Source organism: Gadus macrocephalus, chromosome 6 (assembly GCF_031168955.1).
Source record: "Gadus macrocephalus chromosome 6, ASM3116895v1".
In the NCBI taxonomy this organism is placed as follows: Eukaryota; Metazoa; Chordata; class Actinopteri; order Gadiformes; family Gadidae; genus Gadus; species Gadus macrocephalus.
The window spans coordinates 6,920,659-6,938,518 of record NC_082387.1 but is presented as its reverse complement, the minus strand read 5'-3'; the positions used below and the strand labels follow the sequence as shown (position 1 = coordinate 6,938,518).

General features: G+C 46.3%; 1 protein-coding gene across 2 annotated transcripts; it reads right to left on the bottom strand.

Annotated features, from left to right (window-relative positions):
- Positions 1-3,531: 3,531 nt before the first annotated feature.
- aqp10a (aquaporin 10a) lies at positions 3,532-17,516 on the bottom strand. Of its 2 annotated transcripts, XM_060053743.1 has the most exons (6): positions 16,971-17,515; positions 16,228-16,354; positions 5,592-5,729; positions 5,046-5,164; positions 4,714-4,931; positions 3,532-4,615 (listed from the first exon to the last, which is right to left on the bottom strand). In XM_060053743.1, exons 1-6 carry the CDS (start codon positions 17,043-17,045, stop codon positions 4,405-4,407), a joined length of 888 nt encoding a protein of 295 aa, XP_059909726.1. In that variant the 5' UTR covers positions 17,046-17,515; the 3' UTR covers positions 3,532-4,404. The 2 variants fall into 2 exon arrangements, with proteins under 2 accessions (XP_059909726.1, XP_059909727.1); XM_060053744.1 differs by lacking the exon at positions 16,228-16,354 and having other exon boundaries at positions 16,971-17,516.
- Between the last annotated feature and the right edge of the window lie 344 nt (positions 17,517-17,860).

Genomic DNA, 17,860 nt, shown 5'->3' with positions numbered 1-17,860 from the left:
ATGGGGAGGAAGAGAGGAGGAGGGGATGAGGGCAGGAGGAGGAGGAGGAGGTGGTGAGGGGAGGAGTAGGAGAGAAGGAGCGGTGTGTGCATACATCATACGCATCAGCTACAGTAGATAGGCATGTGCCTCAATTACCAATGCCTAGCTCGATTGACATAAATCCCTCCTTAAAGGTGGATGTAGAGGTGCCTGGGCTGAAGGTACATGCAGTGATTCTAGCAGAAACATGTGTTATCGTTAAACCGCCGTCTAGATGCTCACAGCACGCAGGGAGATGCTGCCTCACTCTGTACCTTAAACCTAAAAGTAGATTAGAGTGTTTCTACTCCTATGGTTTTTGTAATTGGATGATTTCTGTCTTGTATCGCCCTCTGCTGTCTGTCTTTTCTAACAGGTCAATGTCGCTGCATCAAACCACACCAACAACCCAAGACAAAACCAAAAGATATGACTGACTTAAAGGAATTATATTTTGCTGTTGTAGTATTGGCTGGTTTAAACTATGTCATTATGAGAGTGGAGGAATCTACTGATTGCTCTACTTTGATTTCTTACCTTACAGTTAATGTTACCTATTATCTGATTAGCATGACATTATTGGAGCAGTCTTGTTTTAATGTGTTATCTATCTGTTGAATCATGTCTCAGACGATTTGTAATTAAATAGGCTGTCCATTTCCGTGCCCACATGGCCCCCCCTTGGGGGTGCTACTGATAACGACACAGTTATTTGCAGCAAGGGTTGGTCAAACAACATGAGCCTACTGTACGACAGTGGCACATCCTTTGCTAAGAGAGTGCAGCGAGACATAGGCATACAATAACGACACTAAGAAGGAAGAGACGAGGGCAGGGGAAGAGAAAGGGTTCTTGCGCAAGAGCTGCTCCTGATCCCCATCAGAGTGCATCATGGGAGAATGATAAACATTGGAATTGCTTTGAGCACCTGCACTGGAAAGATATTACACAAGTAGACTGTGTTTATCTTGAGGTTGATTATGATAGTGGGAGGCAGTGCATGGTAACAAAGAAATCTAAACACAAACACACATCTGAAAATAAATGTCAAGCATTGTGGTCTTCTCTTTGGTGTGGATCCTGTTCTCCATGGATGTGCGGCCGGCTGCCCTTGGCCCGGGTATCAGGTGACCGGCCCCAGCGCCACGGATCTCTCAGGGCAGCCATTTTGTCCCAGAGCCAGAGCCCCAGCGGTCTCCAGTTGCAGGATTGGATGAGCACTCTCTCTAGAAGGAGTACACACAACAATGCCACTGCTGTCCAAGGGACGAGACGGGGGGCTGCGGAGGCACCCCAGAAACACTCCAGGACTGACATGAACCCTGGTCACCTTGAACCCGGGCGGCTTACCTGATGCAGAAAATAGAGCAACATTAGGGACGGTTCCTAATCCTCAATGACAAACTGTTCAAGCCTATCTGCAGAGGCCCTTACTGGCCTGGCCAGTAATGCTGGCCTGGCCCCCTGCAGCCCCATTGGTTGTTATAAAGCAACAAAGCTGACAAAGCTGCACAGCAGCTTTGTCAAACCAGTAATTGATTGACAAAGGTTTTATCCATCAATGTACCTGTCTGTCTGTCTGTCTGTCTGTCTGTCTGTCTGTCTGTCTGTCTGTCTGTCTGTCTGTCTGTCTGTCTGTCTGTCTGTCTGTCTGTCTGTCTGTCTGTCCGTCCGTCCGTCCGTCCGTCCGTCCGTCCGTCCGTCCTCTCTCTCTCTCTCTCTCTCTCTCTCTCTCTCTCTCTCTCTCTCTCTCTCTCTCTCTCTCTCTCTCTCTCTCTCTCTCTCTCTCTCTCTCTCTCTCTCTCTCTCTCTCTCTCTATCTATCCATCTGTATCTATCTATCCTTCCATATATCTTTCAATCTGTTTTGAATGTACGGTGTCCTTGAGAGCCATGAAAGGCGCCTTTAAATAAAATGCATTATTATTTGTATTATTATGTATGTATGTATGTATGTATGTATGTATGTATGTATGTATGTATGTATGTATGTATGTATGTATGTATGTATGTATGTATGTATGTATGTATGTATGTATGCATGTATGTATGTATGTAGCATGTATGTATGTATGTAGTATGTGTGTGTGTATGTCTGTATGTATGTATGTATGTATGTATGTATGTATGTATGTATGTATGTATGTATGTATGTATGTATGTATGTATGAATGTATGTATGTATGTATGTATGTATGTATGTATGTATGTATGTATGTATGTATGTATGTATGTATACATATATATATATATATATATATATATATATATATATATATATATATATATGTATATTCTATATATTGTCATGATATAATGTGTAATATAAGACACTCCATACTATTGATCGGTTATATAGGATTTCATACCCAGGACACAAATAAAAATCTAAATTTTTTTACATGATTTTATCATTGAAGCCCACCCATTATGCATATGAAAGTCATTGATATTAATAAATCTGCTTTGTAAGCTATATTATCCTTAGATACACAAAGTTCTGCACATTGTCAGAACAGCTTGTATTACCTCTATAGATATTTTGTTTTTTCCTAGGTTAAGAACATCTTTTCAAGTACTGAAAAGCCTACATTCAAAAGCGTTCCTGTCCTTTAGCTCTCCAATGTTCAATAAAGACAGCAAGGTTTCCATTGTGCGCTAATATGTCTATATGTGCTTCTATGGTCACATCAATGCTAAAGATCAGTAGCTAGTGTGTAGGATTAAGTGCCATCTAGTGGTGAGGTTGCAGATTGCACACCCCCCTCCTCAACCCTCCATTTACAACGTTGTAGGGAATGCTGAGGTTTCCTTTACTGGTGTGTGGTGCCAGAAGATATTCATTGAAAACAAATATATTTAAAGGGCTCATTATAAGTTGAGGAAAACACAACAATTATTATTTTCATGTGATAATACATTAATTAAAACATAGTAATGATTGTGAAATTCCATTTCGAAAACCGACGCGAATTGGAGGTTTCTTGATTCGCCTAAAGGGTCTTATTTTCGATAATGCCTACCCGGCGATGTTCCATACATTATCCCGCTTAATACACGGCTACTTACCAAAACGAAAAAACAACTTCACACGGTGTGTCTTTTTACAATTTATTTGTAACCAGCATTCGTTGTGTTGATCAGCAGAGAAATTGTCCACCAAAGACGTTGACGTCGCTGGGGATGATAAATTACCCGAGTACTTGCGGATTAATCCGAATGACTGCAAAAAAATCCACTTTCCTTGACAGCGATCAATTATAATTAGTAACCGTGAATTATATTTGATAATTCACGGTTACTAATTATAAGTGACCGCCGGAAGAGCCCATGCAAGTGAACTGAGCGTTCCACGGCATTGAGAAGACCCGTGTAATCAATAGGCCTATATATATTATATAAATAGATATTATATACACAGTCACACTGCACCTTTTAGGAGAGTAATGGAGGAAATGAACAATGATGGCAGGATGCAATTTGTGTGTATGTGTGTGTCTATGTGTCTGCGTGTTTGTGTTTATATGTGAGTGTGTTTGTGTGTGTGTGTGTGTGTGTGTGTGTGTGTGTGTGTGTGTGTGTGTGTGTGTGTGTGTGTGTGTGTCTGTGTGTTTGAGTGTTTGTGTATAGATATGTGTGAGTGTGTGTGTCTGCGTGTGTTTGTGTGTATATGTGTGTGTGTGTGTGTGTGTGTGTGTTTTTGTTTGTATGTTTGTGTGTGTGCGCATGTGTTTTTGTGTATATGTGTGTGTGTGTGTGTGTGTGTGTGTATGTGTCTGTGTGTGTTTGAGTGTTTGTATATAGATATGTGTGAGTGTGTGTGTCTGTGTGGGTTTCTCTGCGTGTTTATATATGTGTGTGTGTGTGTGTGTGTTTTTGTATATGAGTGTGTGTGTTTTTGTGTGTGTGTGTGTGTGTGTGTGTGTGTGTGTGTGTGTGTGTGTGTGTGTGTGTGTGTGTGTGTGTGTGTGTTTGTTCATGTCTTCCGGTGCAGAGTACAAATCCTCATCTATTATCTGCATCTTGCAATTTTTCAAGTAGATCCTCAAAAACAACATTGCTGTTTTATTGCTTTTTCTCACTAGAGAGCCATAGGGTAGTCACAGGCCCACGTTAAAGCTTCTTCTGTCAATAAGGTTGATCATTAAATCCCCTGCTCCTCCTGAAGTGTTGAGGTGACCCCATGCAAGATTCCTAACCATAACTGGCTGTTCACCTGCATCATTGACATTGCCTTCATTGTATGGATGTGTGTATAAATTGGTGATGGTGAAGCACTTATTCTAAATGAGTAGTGGTTTGAGTAGCCAAAATGAACTGCATAAATGCAGTTAATTTATCATGGATTTGGATTCATTCGTTCATATTGAGTTTAAATTGGGCTCAGAAACGGGCCGTCTTCAACTCTACTCCATTTCCCATAGCTGCCTGGAGCTCCTTGCAGTCCTTGGTGGGGATGGGAGGGATGGGCAGGTCCGAGGGGAGGTCCGGATCAGGGAGCTGCCATTCAATGAAGACCTTATACGTCAGAGTCCCCAAGACAGCTCCTATCATGGGAGCCACCAGCGGCACCCAGAACCAGTAATTGTAACACCTGATAAGAGGATTGAAGGGGTCATGCCCAAATATATTGAATGCAATTAGTTTAGAGTGTGTTTTGCAGATGTCTGATTCATCGTGTTTGAAACATACGTGAAGACCTCTCCGCCCCAGCCTGCAGTAAGTGTGAAGAGACGTGGTCCCAGGTCTCGCGCAGGATTTATTGCACCTCCACAATTAGCTGACATTGACATGGCTATACCCAGGACTATCGTCGCCACGATGGGGGGGATCAGGCCTGGGGGCGCCGGTGTGTTCCTCTCCTCCCCCAGACCCAGAATACATAGCAACAGCATGGCTGTCCCGACGACCTGAGAAGAGGCAATACCACACACCGTTAGCAAAGTCCAATGCTAGCGAAACAGGATTGCTTATTATCAAAACAATTTTACCACTTTATTACTCTTATCGAATGTCAAACTGACCTGATCAAGGAAACTTCTGCCGAGAGAGATATATTCTGAGGGGTATGTGGCAAAGATGGACGCCGTCTCGTTGGGTCCGTAAACAGTTAACACACCTTCACTAAATTCCATTATGGCGTCTGAAAATGTTTATAGTAATAAAATAAATACAGCCTGAAATGGCTGTGCTATTATCATGTAATCATGGTCAAATCATTAACATAAAATTCAAACACCAAGGGTGGACCACACAAGTGATTTAAAGAGAAACATTTCCTGGATGAATTGACTTGTGGAGGGCCACGTTTGATTCTTGATAAACTTTCTAGACCAGGAGTGCAGGTCTAATGCAATTCATGAATGGCAACAATTGAACTTCCATATGCTAGTGCCAAGGCCTGCTTTATATTATTTATTTTTCAATTATTATCCAGTGTTTTGTACCAAGTAAGTATACACCTTTTAAGGTCCACCGTTAATACAGTTTCAAATATTGTTAATTTGTTGTGCATATATTGTTGTTTTCCTTTGCAAATTTGAAAAAAGTAATATTTACACAAAACCCACCATAGTAGACCAAAAAGACAAGGCAAGATGCCACATAGGCACCCATCACCTGGGAGAGAGAGTAGGGAAGCAGCCGGGTCCAGGAAACCTTGCGCAACACACAAAAACTCAGGCTCACAGCAGGATTAAGATGAGCCCCTATACAGCAGAGGAGAGAGTGAGAGAAACTTTAGTATCTATAGTAACAACATAGTTGAACTGTTGCAATTACACAACATTGAAATCCTTGAGACAAAGGAGGAAACCTGCCACTCTCGCATCATATTTGTAATGGCTTGGCAACAGAGCCAGCACTGGTTGAATAATGGCATAACTACATCTCACAGTGTGAGCCAGCAGAATGAGTAGGATAATATTATGCAATGTTTAGTTTTTGGAACATTGACAGTTGAAGCACCAGTTAATCATTGTTGGCTGTTGGCAATAGTACATTACTATTTTAACAAAAAATGTCATGTTTGAATCATGGAAGGAGGATTTTGTTATTCATTTTTGGAAACATGCTCTTCATTGGATTTTTAGATGATCCATTTTCTCGGTTCTGTAGGCGTGATTAAACACTTGAAAATAGAGCAGAAAACAGCGGAAAAGAGAAAGACTAAACAACCAAAGAAAAAACGAGAGTTACGTATGTAACTACGGTTCTATGAATTCTGGATGACCGCCAGAGGCAGTGCTTAAAGGCCCACTATGCAACTTCGGGCATTTCTTCGCTGTTTTCTTGGTTTTGGCACGCACATTTCTCTACACAGCGCCCCCTACAGCTTCGTAGTAGATATTTTACAACACTGTCGTAACAACTCGTTGACGACGCTTCCCCATGCACTTCTACGCAAGCCATGTGCATTTGTTTTCAAAGTAGCCGGCGAATGCGTGGAGCCATGTCTGAAGTAGATGTTCATAAAGTGTAGGCAAGGTTATAAATTTTTTAAATGGTGTATTTGTATTGCAATAAACATAAATCCATCCTTTTTTATAGTTGACGGGGAGAATTGATATCCTAGATTATAATTGTTTTATCTTAGGTTGAACAGAACAATCAGTGTAAGAGTGTTGGCCAACATAATCATCTAAATAAACAAGAACCTGGATTCGGGGATTCAGTCTGTGTCTGGGGGACGAGACAGACGAACAGCAAAACACCCATGGAAACAAAGGTGTTTATATGGTCGCAACCAAGCAAGCTAGAAACATATAGAAACATACAACAAAAAGGTCGCAAAAAATTTTTTACAGGGCTCACAACAAAATGGTTGAGCAAACACATTTGGACAGAGACTATCAACATCAAGAATACCACGAAGACAAAGTTCACCCGAGGGTACTTTCAATTTCAAAAGCAATACGACCAAGTCGGCGTCTGATTTGCAGTCTTCTTTTTCTTTCAGTTCACGCTATTCCTGAAAAGCTTACCCAACGTTTACTCGTGTCTGGCCTCTCTGTCGGTCAGTCTCCCTTTTCTCTTCTTCTGTTCCTCCGACATTGGGTTTCTCTGTCTCTTTTTAGTCGGCTGATCTATGATGAATGTAACAATCCCTTAGTTACTTGTGTTTATATCGAGCCGGTTCCGTGTTTGGGGGTCTGTGCCGTAAAGCAATTCGTTACTTCGCGAGACCCGAGACTCCCGCGAGAGTGGGCGGCGGGTCGCCGGCAGAAACATATTCCTTTTCTCCGCCAAGATGCGCAAGGGGGAGTCGAAACAACGAACAATCGAACAAAAATGTATAATAGAACCATCGCAATGACTCTTAGCCTGTTATATTAAGGTAAATCAAGCCAAAAAAGTTGCATAGTTCCCCTTTCACTCGTGTCTGATCTCTTTTCTGGTCCATTCTTCTTTTGTTCCACCGACAGTCGCCTCTTGGGTCCCTTATCAGTCGATTGATCCATGATGAATGCAACAATTGCCTCGCAACTGGCTGTTTATATCTAGCCGGTGCCATGTTTGGGTGTGTGTCTGTGCCGTAAAGCATTTTCGAAACTACAATCTGACTACATTTTCGAGGCGCGATTGGATACTTCCGCTGCGTCACATCCGGATTGTGTCGGTCCGAACAGAGCAAGTTGCATATGCGCTTTTTCCTTGGAGAGGTGACATGGGGCAATGACACACCCACCAAACGACCCAGAAATGGTTGCAGAACCATCAGAATAACTCTCAACCAGCATAATTAATGTAATTTTGGCTAAAAAAGTTGCATAGTGGGCCTTTAACACTGGATGTCATCCATCACGCATGCGCAGGTCGAGTATTTAATATCAAAAAAGTCACACGTGACCGGGGATGACGTCGGGCGCCCGTCTACATAAGCAAACGTCACTCTCCTTCAGAATCTTCTCGCAAGATTCCGAGTGACAGAGAACTCTGGCGGTCATCCAGAATTCAAAGAACCGTAGTTACATACGTGACTCTCGTTCTATTTCATTCTTACTACTGACCGCCAGAGGCAGTGCTTAACACTGGATGACTATTACCAACGTAGTCACGAGGAATCCTGTACCCACCTATTAGGAAGGGCCTGAGGGTTCCTGAAAAACGGCTGCAGCCACTGCGTGGTAAGCAGCTACATTGACCCTGTAAAATCGGGCAAAGGTGCACGCTGAAGCCCAGGAGGCCGCTGCACAAATCTCACTTAGAGGCACTCCTCGTAGTGCTGCCCAGGAGGTGGAGACACTCCTGGTGGAATGGCCTCTGATGTTAAGAGGCAAAGGCAGTCCTCTTGACTTGTATGCCTCCTCAATTACCTCCACCGCCCACTTGGAAAGCCTCTGTCTGGACAGCGCATGCCCCTTCCTCGGGCCCCCGTAGCAGACGAACAGGCCATCAGACTGTATGTAACATCTCAAGGCTCTCACTGGGCAGAGTAGTTCTGCTGAGCTAGCTTCCTCATCCGGTGGGTGTGAGGGGCCATAAGCTGCTAGCTCTATGACCTGATTATAGTGGGCCGAAGGCAATCTCTTTGGAAAAAAAGATGGGTTAGGCCACAGCGCCACCCCTGTGCCATCTGAGTTCCAGCGTATGCACTGTTCACTCACTGACAACGTATGAAGCTCACTCACACGCTTGGCTGACGCGATCGCTAGAAGAAAGGCAACCTTTGCCGACAGCCATTTCAGTGGCGCCTGATCCAGGGGCTCAAATGGGGATAGACGGAGGGCTCCAAGTACCAGAGGTAGGTCCCATGAGGGAACCTTGACAGCCCGTGGGGAGTTCCTCCGCTGGGCTCCTTTAAGAAATCGGGTCACCAAAGAATGAGACCCCACCGTCTGGCTATCAACCTTAATATGCCTGGATGAAATGGCAGCCACATAGACCCTTAAAGTGGAAGCAGATAGCTTCCTTTCCAGTAAGGAAAGGAAGCTACCGAGAGGTACCGGAGTGATGGCACTGAGGAGTGTTCCTCAGTGCCATCATTGACACTGAGGAACACTCCGGTACCTCTCTCTGAGCCTCACACCACTTTGCAAATATCTTCCACCAGTTAGCATAAAGTGCCCTGGTGGAGGTAGCTCTTGAGCAGGGGTGTCAAACGTACGGCCCGCGGGCCGGATCAGGCCCGCGAACGGGTTTAATCCGGCCCGCGAGATGATTTTGTGAAGTACAGTATTGTAAAAAAAATAATAATAATTTAAAAAAAGTTATAATTTTTTACATGGATTGCATTGACTGCCACTGATTAATTTGTTGTACATTGAACTACTGGACAATTGTGTGTAACTGGAAGTCGCTTTGGAATGTAACGTAAAATGATCTGCTATTTTTCAAAGAAGAAAACTGCTGTTCTTAATGTGTCCACTAGAAGTCGCAATAGCAATTATGTTAAAGGTCCCATGACATGCTATTTTATGTATTCTTTAATATAGGTATTAGTGGGCAACTAACACAGTATTCAAAGACGTTCCCTAAATTCAGCCGTGGTGCAGAGTTACAGCCACTCCGAGCCAGTCGCACATTGAGCTTCCCCCAAATGCGCTGTTTCGGTGGGCGTGTCAAGGAGGAGGGTGGGGGTGTGGCCCTGAGCAGCTTGCAGCCACCATGCGCTCTGTTTACAGTGGATGTATCGCAATGGCGAGGCGCACACCCTTTAGCCGTGTTCTGTAAATATTCTAGAACACACGGGAGTCCTGGAGCTCTATATCTAAATATTATCATATAGCCTACACAGATATCTATATCATATAATATATATTATCACGGCCAAAAGCTGTGTGAGCCGATATTATGAATCTCAAACGACCGCGTTGGGTTCTCCGACGTTCCTGGTTCTTCAACGTCCACATCAATGTGAATACACACACTGTAACGCAAGTGTTTCTTGTTGGTTCTTTGACTTGTCTTGTATTTCCACAACGAGACTGTCGTGGGGGTTATCTGAGCCATGGTTGAGAAGGAATTGGGGGAAAGGAACTTTGGTTTGACTCGCTGAAGTAGGCTACATGAACTGCGACATGCCGCCGGTTGCCGCGAGGCACCATCGCCCGGCAGCGGGCAGCGGGCAGCAGGCAGCGCGCGGTTCAGTCGACTTCAGGTTGATGTGAAAGTGGAAGAACCAGAGACGTCGCAGAACCCGACAAAGTCGTTTGTGATTCATAATATCGTCTGGAGGCACACACAATATGTTATATGATATAGATATCTATGTATTATATGATATTATTTAGATATAGAGCTCCAGGACTGTAACGCAAGTGTTGTACACTTCCTTGTTATTTGGATAACCGTTCTGCTGTTGGTGTGATGGCGCATCACGTCGGACTCTCGTCTCTGGTATTTCTACAACGAGACTCGTATTGGGGGTTATCTCAGCCAAGGTTGAGAATGAATTGGGGGGAAAGAACTTTGGCTTTGACTCCCTCAAGAACATGAACCACGACATGGAGGAGAAAGGGATTGTTGGCGGCGAATGTCTCCCGCTTGAGCCCCGCTGAGGGACCACCGCCGGAGGCGGAGGTGCATAAGCGCTGCCCGGCAAAGATCCCTTTCTCCTCCTTGTCGTGGTTCATGGTCTTGAGGGAGTCAAAGCCAAAGTTCCTTCCCCCCAATTCATTCTCAACCTTGGCTGAGATAACCCCCAATACGAGTCTCGTTGTAGAAATACCAGAGACGAGAGTCCGACGTGATGCGCCATCACACCAACAGCAGAACGGTTATCCAAATAACAAGGAAGTGTACAACACTTGCGTTACAGTCCTGGAGCTCTATATCTAAATAATATCATATAATACATAGCCTAGATATCTATATCATATAACATATTGTGTGCGCCTCCAGACGATATTATGAATCACAAACGACTTTGTCGGGTTCTGCGACGTCTCTGGTTCTTCCACTTTCACATCAACCTGAAGTCGACTGAACCGCGCGCTGCCTGCTGCCGGCTGCCGGGCGATGGTGCCTCGCGGCAACCGACGGCATGTCGCAGTTCATGTACTTCAGCGAGTCAAACCAAAGTTCCTTTCCCCCAATTCCTTCTCAACCATGGCTCAGATAACCCCCACGACAGTCTCGTTGTGGAAATACAAGACACGTCAAAGAACCGACAAGAAACACTTGCGTTACAGTATGTGTATTCACACACACACATGTGGCGCTCGCACGGTCGAGTCTCATTGGCGGGCCAACGTCTCTGGGCGGGCCAGGCAGAGTAAGGGGAGGAGCTGAGATTCCTCATGACGTCATGAGCACAGATTTCCAAATCAGCGCGCTTGAGCCTCCGTTTTTTCAAAGGCGAGCAGAACAGCTAGTGCTCGTTTTACACCAAACGCAAGTTTTAGCCACTGGGGGACCATAGGCAGCCTAGGGGAACTCATATTTATGTTAGAAAACCTCATAAATTGAGATTTTCATGTCATGGGACCTTTAAGCAAGCAAACTTTATACCGGGGCTGAGCAGGGAGCAAGTATAAACAGGTAGTGCAGCTAGCCCGGAGCTACCTTGTCGTTCTGCCTTATACTTTCAACATTATGCCCTTTGGCACTCTCATTGCCCCAAAATGTCTCTGTCAAAAAGACGAAAAGTGGACACAGAGTGCAGAATTTTCCAAGAAAAATGGTCATCGTCCTTTTTATTCACGGAAGTAAATGGGAAACCTGTGTTTGGTGTGCTCACAGCATGTTTAATTTTACAGAATTATGCCATATTTTTACCGGTCCGGCCCACTTGGGAATAGATTATCCTCCATGTGGCCCCTGAGCTAAAATGAGTTTGACACCCCTGCTCTTGAGTCTATGATGGTTTGAACTACCTCCTGGTCACATTCCATTATAAGTGGATCAGGCCCCTCAAGGGCCAAATCCATAGCTGCAGCCTGCAGGCACTCTGGGCTTGGGTGCCAGATGTGGCCCCCCAGCTGTGAGAGCAGGTCCCGCCTCTTCGGCAGGCACCATGGATCTCCATCCAGCAGCCTGTACATTACTGGAAACCAAGGTCTCCCTGGCCAGTTTGGGGCAAGAGTTAACCCTATCAGTGGAAATGGTGGGAAGGCATAAAGGAGCTGATGTGGCCATGGATGTGCCAAGGCATCCTGTCCCATCGGACTCATCTCTGACAGAGAGAACCAGAGAGGGCAATGTGTTGTGGACTCTGAAGCAAAAAGGTCGACCTCGGCTGTGCCATAATTGCTCCATATTGCCTCTAATACCTCTCGGTGGAGTCGCCACTCCCCCGACAGAGGTTTCTGGCATGAAAGAAAGACTGCCACCGTGTTCTGTGGCCCTGGAAGGTACATAGCCCTGAGGCTGGAAATGTAAGGGAGAGCCCATACAAGAAGTTGCTGTGCAACCTGTAATGACTGAGCTGACCTTGTGCCCCCTTGGTGGTTCACATTGCAGACAGCTGACTTGTTGCCGCATCGTACCAGAACATGTCTGCCCCTCAAAGGAATTCGTGGAGCGCTAAATGAATAGCATGGAGCTTGAGCATATTTATGTGCCGTTTCCTGTGCGGCACACTCCAGAGCCCTCACACCGCCCTGTTCTCCCACACTGCCCCCCAGCCAGAGAGCGAAGCATCGGTCACCACCACCTCGTGGCATGAGGGATCGAACCCAGTGTGACACCTTTGGCAAGAAATGCCCTGCGTCTCCAGGGTTGTAATGCCAGGAGGCATTGACTGGACACCCTGACTTTCCTGGATCTGTGCAACCTCGGATCTAAGTGGAGGCCATTGATCCAAACTTGGAACGGCCACAAGTGGAGGAGGCCAAGTGGCACTATTGACGTTACTGACGTCAACATTCCCAACAGCCGGAGAAAGAGGCTGTACCTTACTATCCTGTCCTCCCGAAAATGCAGGAGGATCTGGAGTATGGCCTCTACCCGCCGCGGAGACGGGAAGGCAAGCATTTGAACGGAGTCCAGGGTTATGCCAAGGAACAGTACCTTTTGGCTGGGAATAAGACAACCTTTGCCATAGTTGACTGTAAGACCATATGGCCTAGGAGGGCTGTGGTGTCCTGCTCTGCCCGTTCCCGGGTTGGAGCGCAAATAAGCCAATCGTCCAGATAAGGGAGGATTTGCATTCCGGTGGCTTGCATTGGTGCGAGCGCTGCCCGCATGCACCTTGTGGAGATCCGTGGGGCTAGTGCTAACTCAAATGGGACCCTGTTCTGGTAGGCCCGCGAAGTGCAGGTATGGCCTGTGATGTGGTGCTATCGGGACGTGAAAATAAGCATCCTTTAAATCTATTGATGTGAACCAGCTTTGCCGTGCGACGGCCTGGAGCACATTTGGAAAGGCAATACTTTCAGAAAACTGTTCATCCCTCTTGAGTCCAGTATAGGGCGAAACCCACCGTCGTTTTTTTGAGTAAAACCCACCTTGCTGTGTCTGAGGATCTACGATCTCGATGGCCTTCTTCTCCAGGAGGGTGGATACCTCCTGCCTTGTGGGATCGCTGACTGTAGTCAGTCTGATCCCCCTGAAAACTGGGGGCTGGCGTCGGAATTGGAGATTGTACCCCTGGGAAAGCGTGGCCACCACCCAAGAGTCTGTAGTGCAACTTCCCGAGCAGATGAGGTGCTGCTGGGCGAGGCGCCCGACGCCCGGACCTGAGCCGTCAGTACCTGCCCCCATGTCCTCTGGGGGGCCTGGGGGGGGGGGGGGGTAACCCCGACCCATCTGTGCCTGGGGTGCAGGCCTTGTGAGAGCCCGACGGGCTTGATAGGGTCGCTCAGGAGCTGGTGAGGTCCTGAGATAACCACTAGGACGCGCTGGTGGCAGAGGACGATTGGTGCCATAACCTTGTGGAGGCTGCTGTCTCGGTAGAGATGTAGCTCCCCGAAGGCTAGCAAACTGTTGCCGTGTCTGGTTAGCCTGGATGCCGCGATCCAAGGCCTGTTGTGCTTTTGTGCCAAAAAACAGCTCTCACGGAACTACGGGGAGAGTGCGGAGGGTTCTCCGGCATGGCTCTGATAATGGGGACTGGGCCAGCCATACCTGGCGGCCAGCCATACCTGCCGGCCAGCCATACCTGGCGGCCAGCCATACCTGCCGGCCAGCCATACCTGCCGGCCAGCCATACCTGCCGGCCAGCCATACCTGGCAGTGAGCCAGCATAAGTGACAACATCAGCCTACCAAGCTCTCTGGTCATGAAGGCAAACGCCTGCAAAGAGGTGTCACTTAGACTCTGTGCTGAAGTATCTGCACTGGATGATTGCAAGGACTGGAACACTGCCAGTATCAAATGGGACAAGGAGTTTCCGATATGGCCCATACGTGCCGCTGTGTCATAGCACCTCGTTAATAGGTCAGCAGTGATGCGACACTGTGGCCTGGGACAGCGAGCACTCGGCCGCAACACCTCCTCTGGTGCCACAATGAGTGGGGCAATGGTCGGCTCTAGAGCTGGCATTCAGTGAAGCCCATGCTTGCTGGCATTCTGCATTGAAGCCAAGGCCCTGCTGTCACTGGTGTGATGAGATAGAGATCTGGGGTCTGGCCAGCATCTTTGAAGCTCCTCAATATATATAGAATTAGTATCTTGTGGCGGGACACGCCTAAAGAATGCACTAGCTGGAGCAATTACTGCTGGAGCCTCATCCAACCCTAAGCGTGCCAGTGCCAGTCGGACCACTGGCTTAACCATGGCCGGGGAAGCTTCTGAGCCTGCCCTAGACCCACTCCCTACATGCTGGGAGCCGTCTCCAGAAGCCTGGGTAGAAGCCTATACCTCGCCCTGTCCCGGCCTGTCCTCATAGAACTGGCTACAGGAAGCCCTCGTAGACAGGGCATCTCCGTCCCATTCTGGTGTAGTTGGAGCCTCAACCTGAGGGATTGAACCCTGGGTTGACGCTAACCTAACTGGCTGAAGGTTAAAGAGCAAACTCTGAATCTCACCGAACTCTGACACTAGCTTGTCTACTTTGGCAGCATAACCGTCAGCCTTCCTCGCCTTCTTCCTGGGCGGGGCAGCCCTGGGTGGGGACCGTACTCGTACCATTGGTTCTCTTCGAGGCAGGGGAAGCTCGCCTTCAACCTGAGGTCCTTCCACCTCGGCTAGTCTTGCCACTTTCAGCCCATGTGGCATGAAACTGCAATTCATACACTGATCGTCAGACAGCCCCTCCCTCAGGTGGACCCCACCGAGGCATGCAGGGCATTCATCATGTCCATCTAGGGCTAGCAGTGGAGCCATGCAAGTGCGACAACCATGTGAGTCTAACATGTTGGGGGTATTAAGCTATCCAAAATAGTATTTTTCCAGAGTGAAGTAGTTACTACTGAGTGAAAGCACCCACAAGTAATAATTCCACAAAAGGGCAGCAACTGCTCAACGTAAGAAACTCAAAACTAAAACAGTGTTTTGTTTTTTTCTTTCCAAATTAATTTATTTTTCTTATTTACCCACTAGCCCTAAACACAATGGGGAGGGGAGCTTCTACTCTTAAATTCCAAACAAGGGAGCACACGCTTTAAAAAGGCACAAAAGGCAGCAAACGTCGGTAATGGCAATCTCGGATGCAGCAAGGCGGGGGCCGAAAACAGGATCTTACTTAACTTTAAAGCTAACACAGAGAGAATACTTACCTTAGCAGCCGCTACAGCTGGTGAAGACGCTGTGTTAGCCTAGCGCTAATGTGAGCCGAGCTCACCGGCGAAAAGACCGGTATGCGGCGTTCATAACAAAGCTGTGCGTGACTAATCGCAGCCCTTGGAGGACGAATCCGTGGCTCCAACCATGCGGTTGCAGGGCTACCAGCAAAGAGTCAACGGCTAATATTACTTTTATTCAAGCTTATTCTGTACTAAACTCTTCTCGCTACTGTGAGAAGATACAAGGGACATCTTTGAGAGTGACGTGGGCTTATATAGACGGGCGCCCCGACGTCATCCCCGGTCACGTGTGACTTTTTTGATATTAAATACTCGACCTGCGCATGCGCGATGGATAACATCCAGTGTTAAGCACTGCCTCTGGCAGTCAGTAAGAGTGAAATAGAACTCCCAACATTACTCCATTGAAAAGTGTCCTATTTAACGCACCTGTGATTGACAGGAAATATGGAAATAACTAACCAATCATGGAAGTGATGGCCTGAGTATTCAGAATTGACTATGGAATGGTCTTGCATCTAAATTGGCTCATACAGAGGCATGCAGTCAATTCAAAGAGATGTTTTTGATGTATGTTTACCAGTGATGCCCATGGTGAGGTACATTGCTGACATCACCCCAACAGAGAAGGCCATGTTAACTGAGAGGAACTGGCCTCTGGTCTCTCTGCTGGTCTTGACCTGTGCTGCTGCCGAACAGCCAAACATCTGCCAGCCGGGAGGAACCAGGAGAAAAAATAACGATGGGGTCAGGGGTGGTAAAGTTGGGTAATTCTGGGACACAACTGTAGAGGTAACAGACTGGAAAAACGCTATTCTGGTTACAAAACACCAACTTTTGGCAGAAAGAGTTATAGTTGCAAAGATATATAATATACAGACACACACACAGCAAACACACAGCAAACACACACACACGCACGCGCACACACACACACACACACACACACACACACACACACACACACACACACACACACACACACACACACACACACACACACACACACACACACACACACACACACACACACACACACACACACACACACACACACTCAAACTATACATACAAAAGACCACTTAAACCCCCCCTCCCCCCCACACACCCTTAATGTCACTAATTTAATATAAATAGACACATATAATGCTAAACTTCCATACAACCTCAGAGCTACAAGGAAGCTTTCTATTTATGAGGTGGTATAAGAATGAACTCTCAAGGGACAGGTTAGCTAAGAGTCATCTAAATAGGGAATGGAACAATATATAATACAAGATATCAATGTAATCAACCACGGTAATGTTACTGTAATTCACTTACCATTAAGACAAAGGTCCCAATGAACTCTGCCATGCATTCCCGTATCAGTGCGTATTTCACCCTCAGTTTCCCCATCTCTGACAGGGAAATTGTCAGAGATGTATGTTACTTGACTCTTTAATAATGATGAATTCTAGTTTCTCATCCAGCCCTGGCTCTTGCAGGCCGTTATTCCGTGTTGAGCTCTTCTTTCTCCTCTTTCGGTACCAGAAGCCGGCCCTCCTGCCAGTCTTCCTCTCTATCCGTGGTAGAGTGCAATGATCCTCCCAATGTAATTCAAATAGTCATATTAACTGCACTCTGCCAGTGCTTTTGGGGTAGACTGACTCCCTGCTCTCGGTTCCACCTGGACTCTTACAGACAATCACCACCTGGAACGGTTGGACAGCGTAAGCTGCTTTAATAACTTTGATAACTAACAGGTGAAGATTGGCTGACACAGTCACACTATCTCCCCTGTGAGATAGTGCACTAATATCTAGCTTTAATTGACTTGGAGATAATAAAGAGGGAGATTCTGTTTCTCTAATCAATAAGCCCCCCAGCCACCCCCATCCATTGATATTCAAGTAGTGACAGCCTTAAGGACTTTGACCTTTGTCAAAAGTCCCTTTTTGTGTACACCAAGTGTGTAAAGTTATGAACAGGTTGTGGCATCGTACATATCTCCCTATATGAACTGATAACATATGTACAAAGCCCCCAAAAAAAGAAACAACTTAAAACCCCTTATACAATTAAATCATCCAGTCATATTGACAGTTTGACATATATAGTCATCGTTGACTTTACTGTTTAATGTAATGTATTATATTAACATGGGATTACATGCTCCAACTCGGTGATGTTAACATTATTATGTAAAATGATCTAATAGCTTTGCTCTAAAC

Bases quoted from the DNA above. Each gene is read 5' to 3' on its own strand.
- aqp10a (XM_060053743.1), bottom strand. From the start codon at position 17,045: ATGGGGAAACTGAGGGTGAAATACGCACTGATACGGGAATGCATGGCA. The intron at 16,355-16,970 runs GTAAGTGAATTA...CCCGGCTGGCAG, and splicing joins TTGGGACCTTTGTCTTAATG to ATGTTTGGCTGTTCGGCAGC. The intron at 5,730-16,227 runs GTAAACATACAT...TCTGCTGTATAG, and splicing joins CCTCACCATGGGCATCACTG to GGGCTCATCTTAATCCTGCT.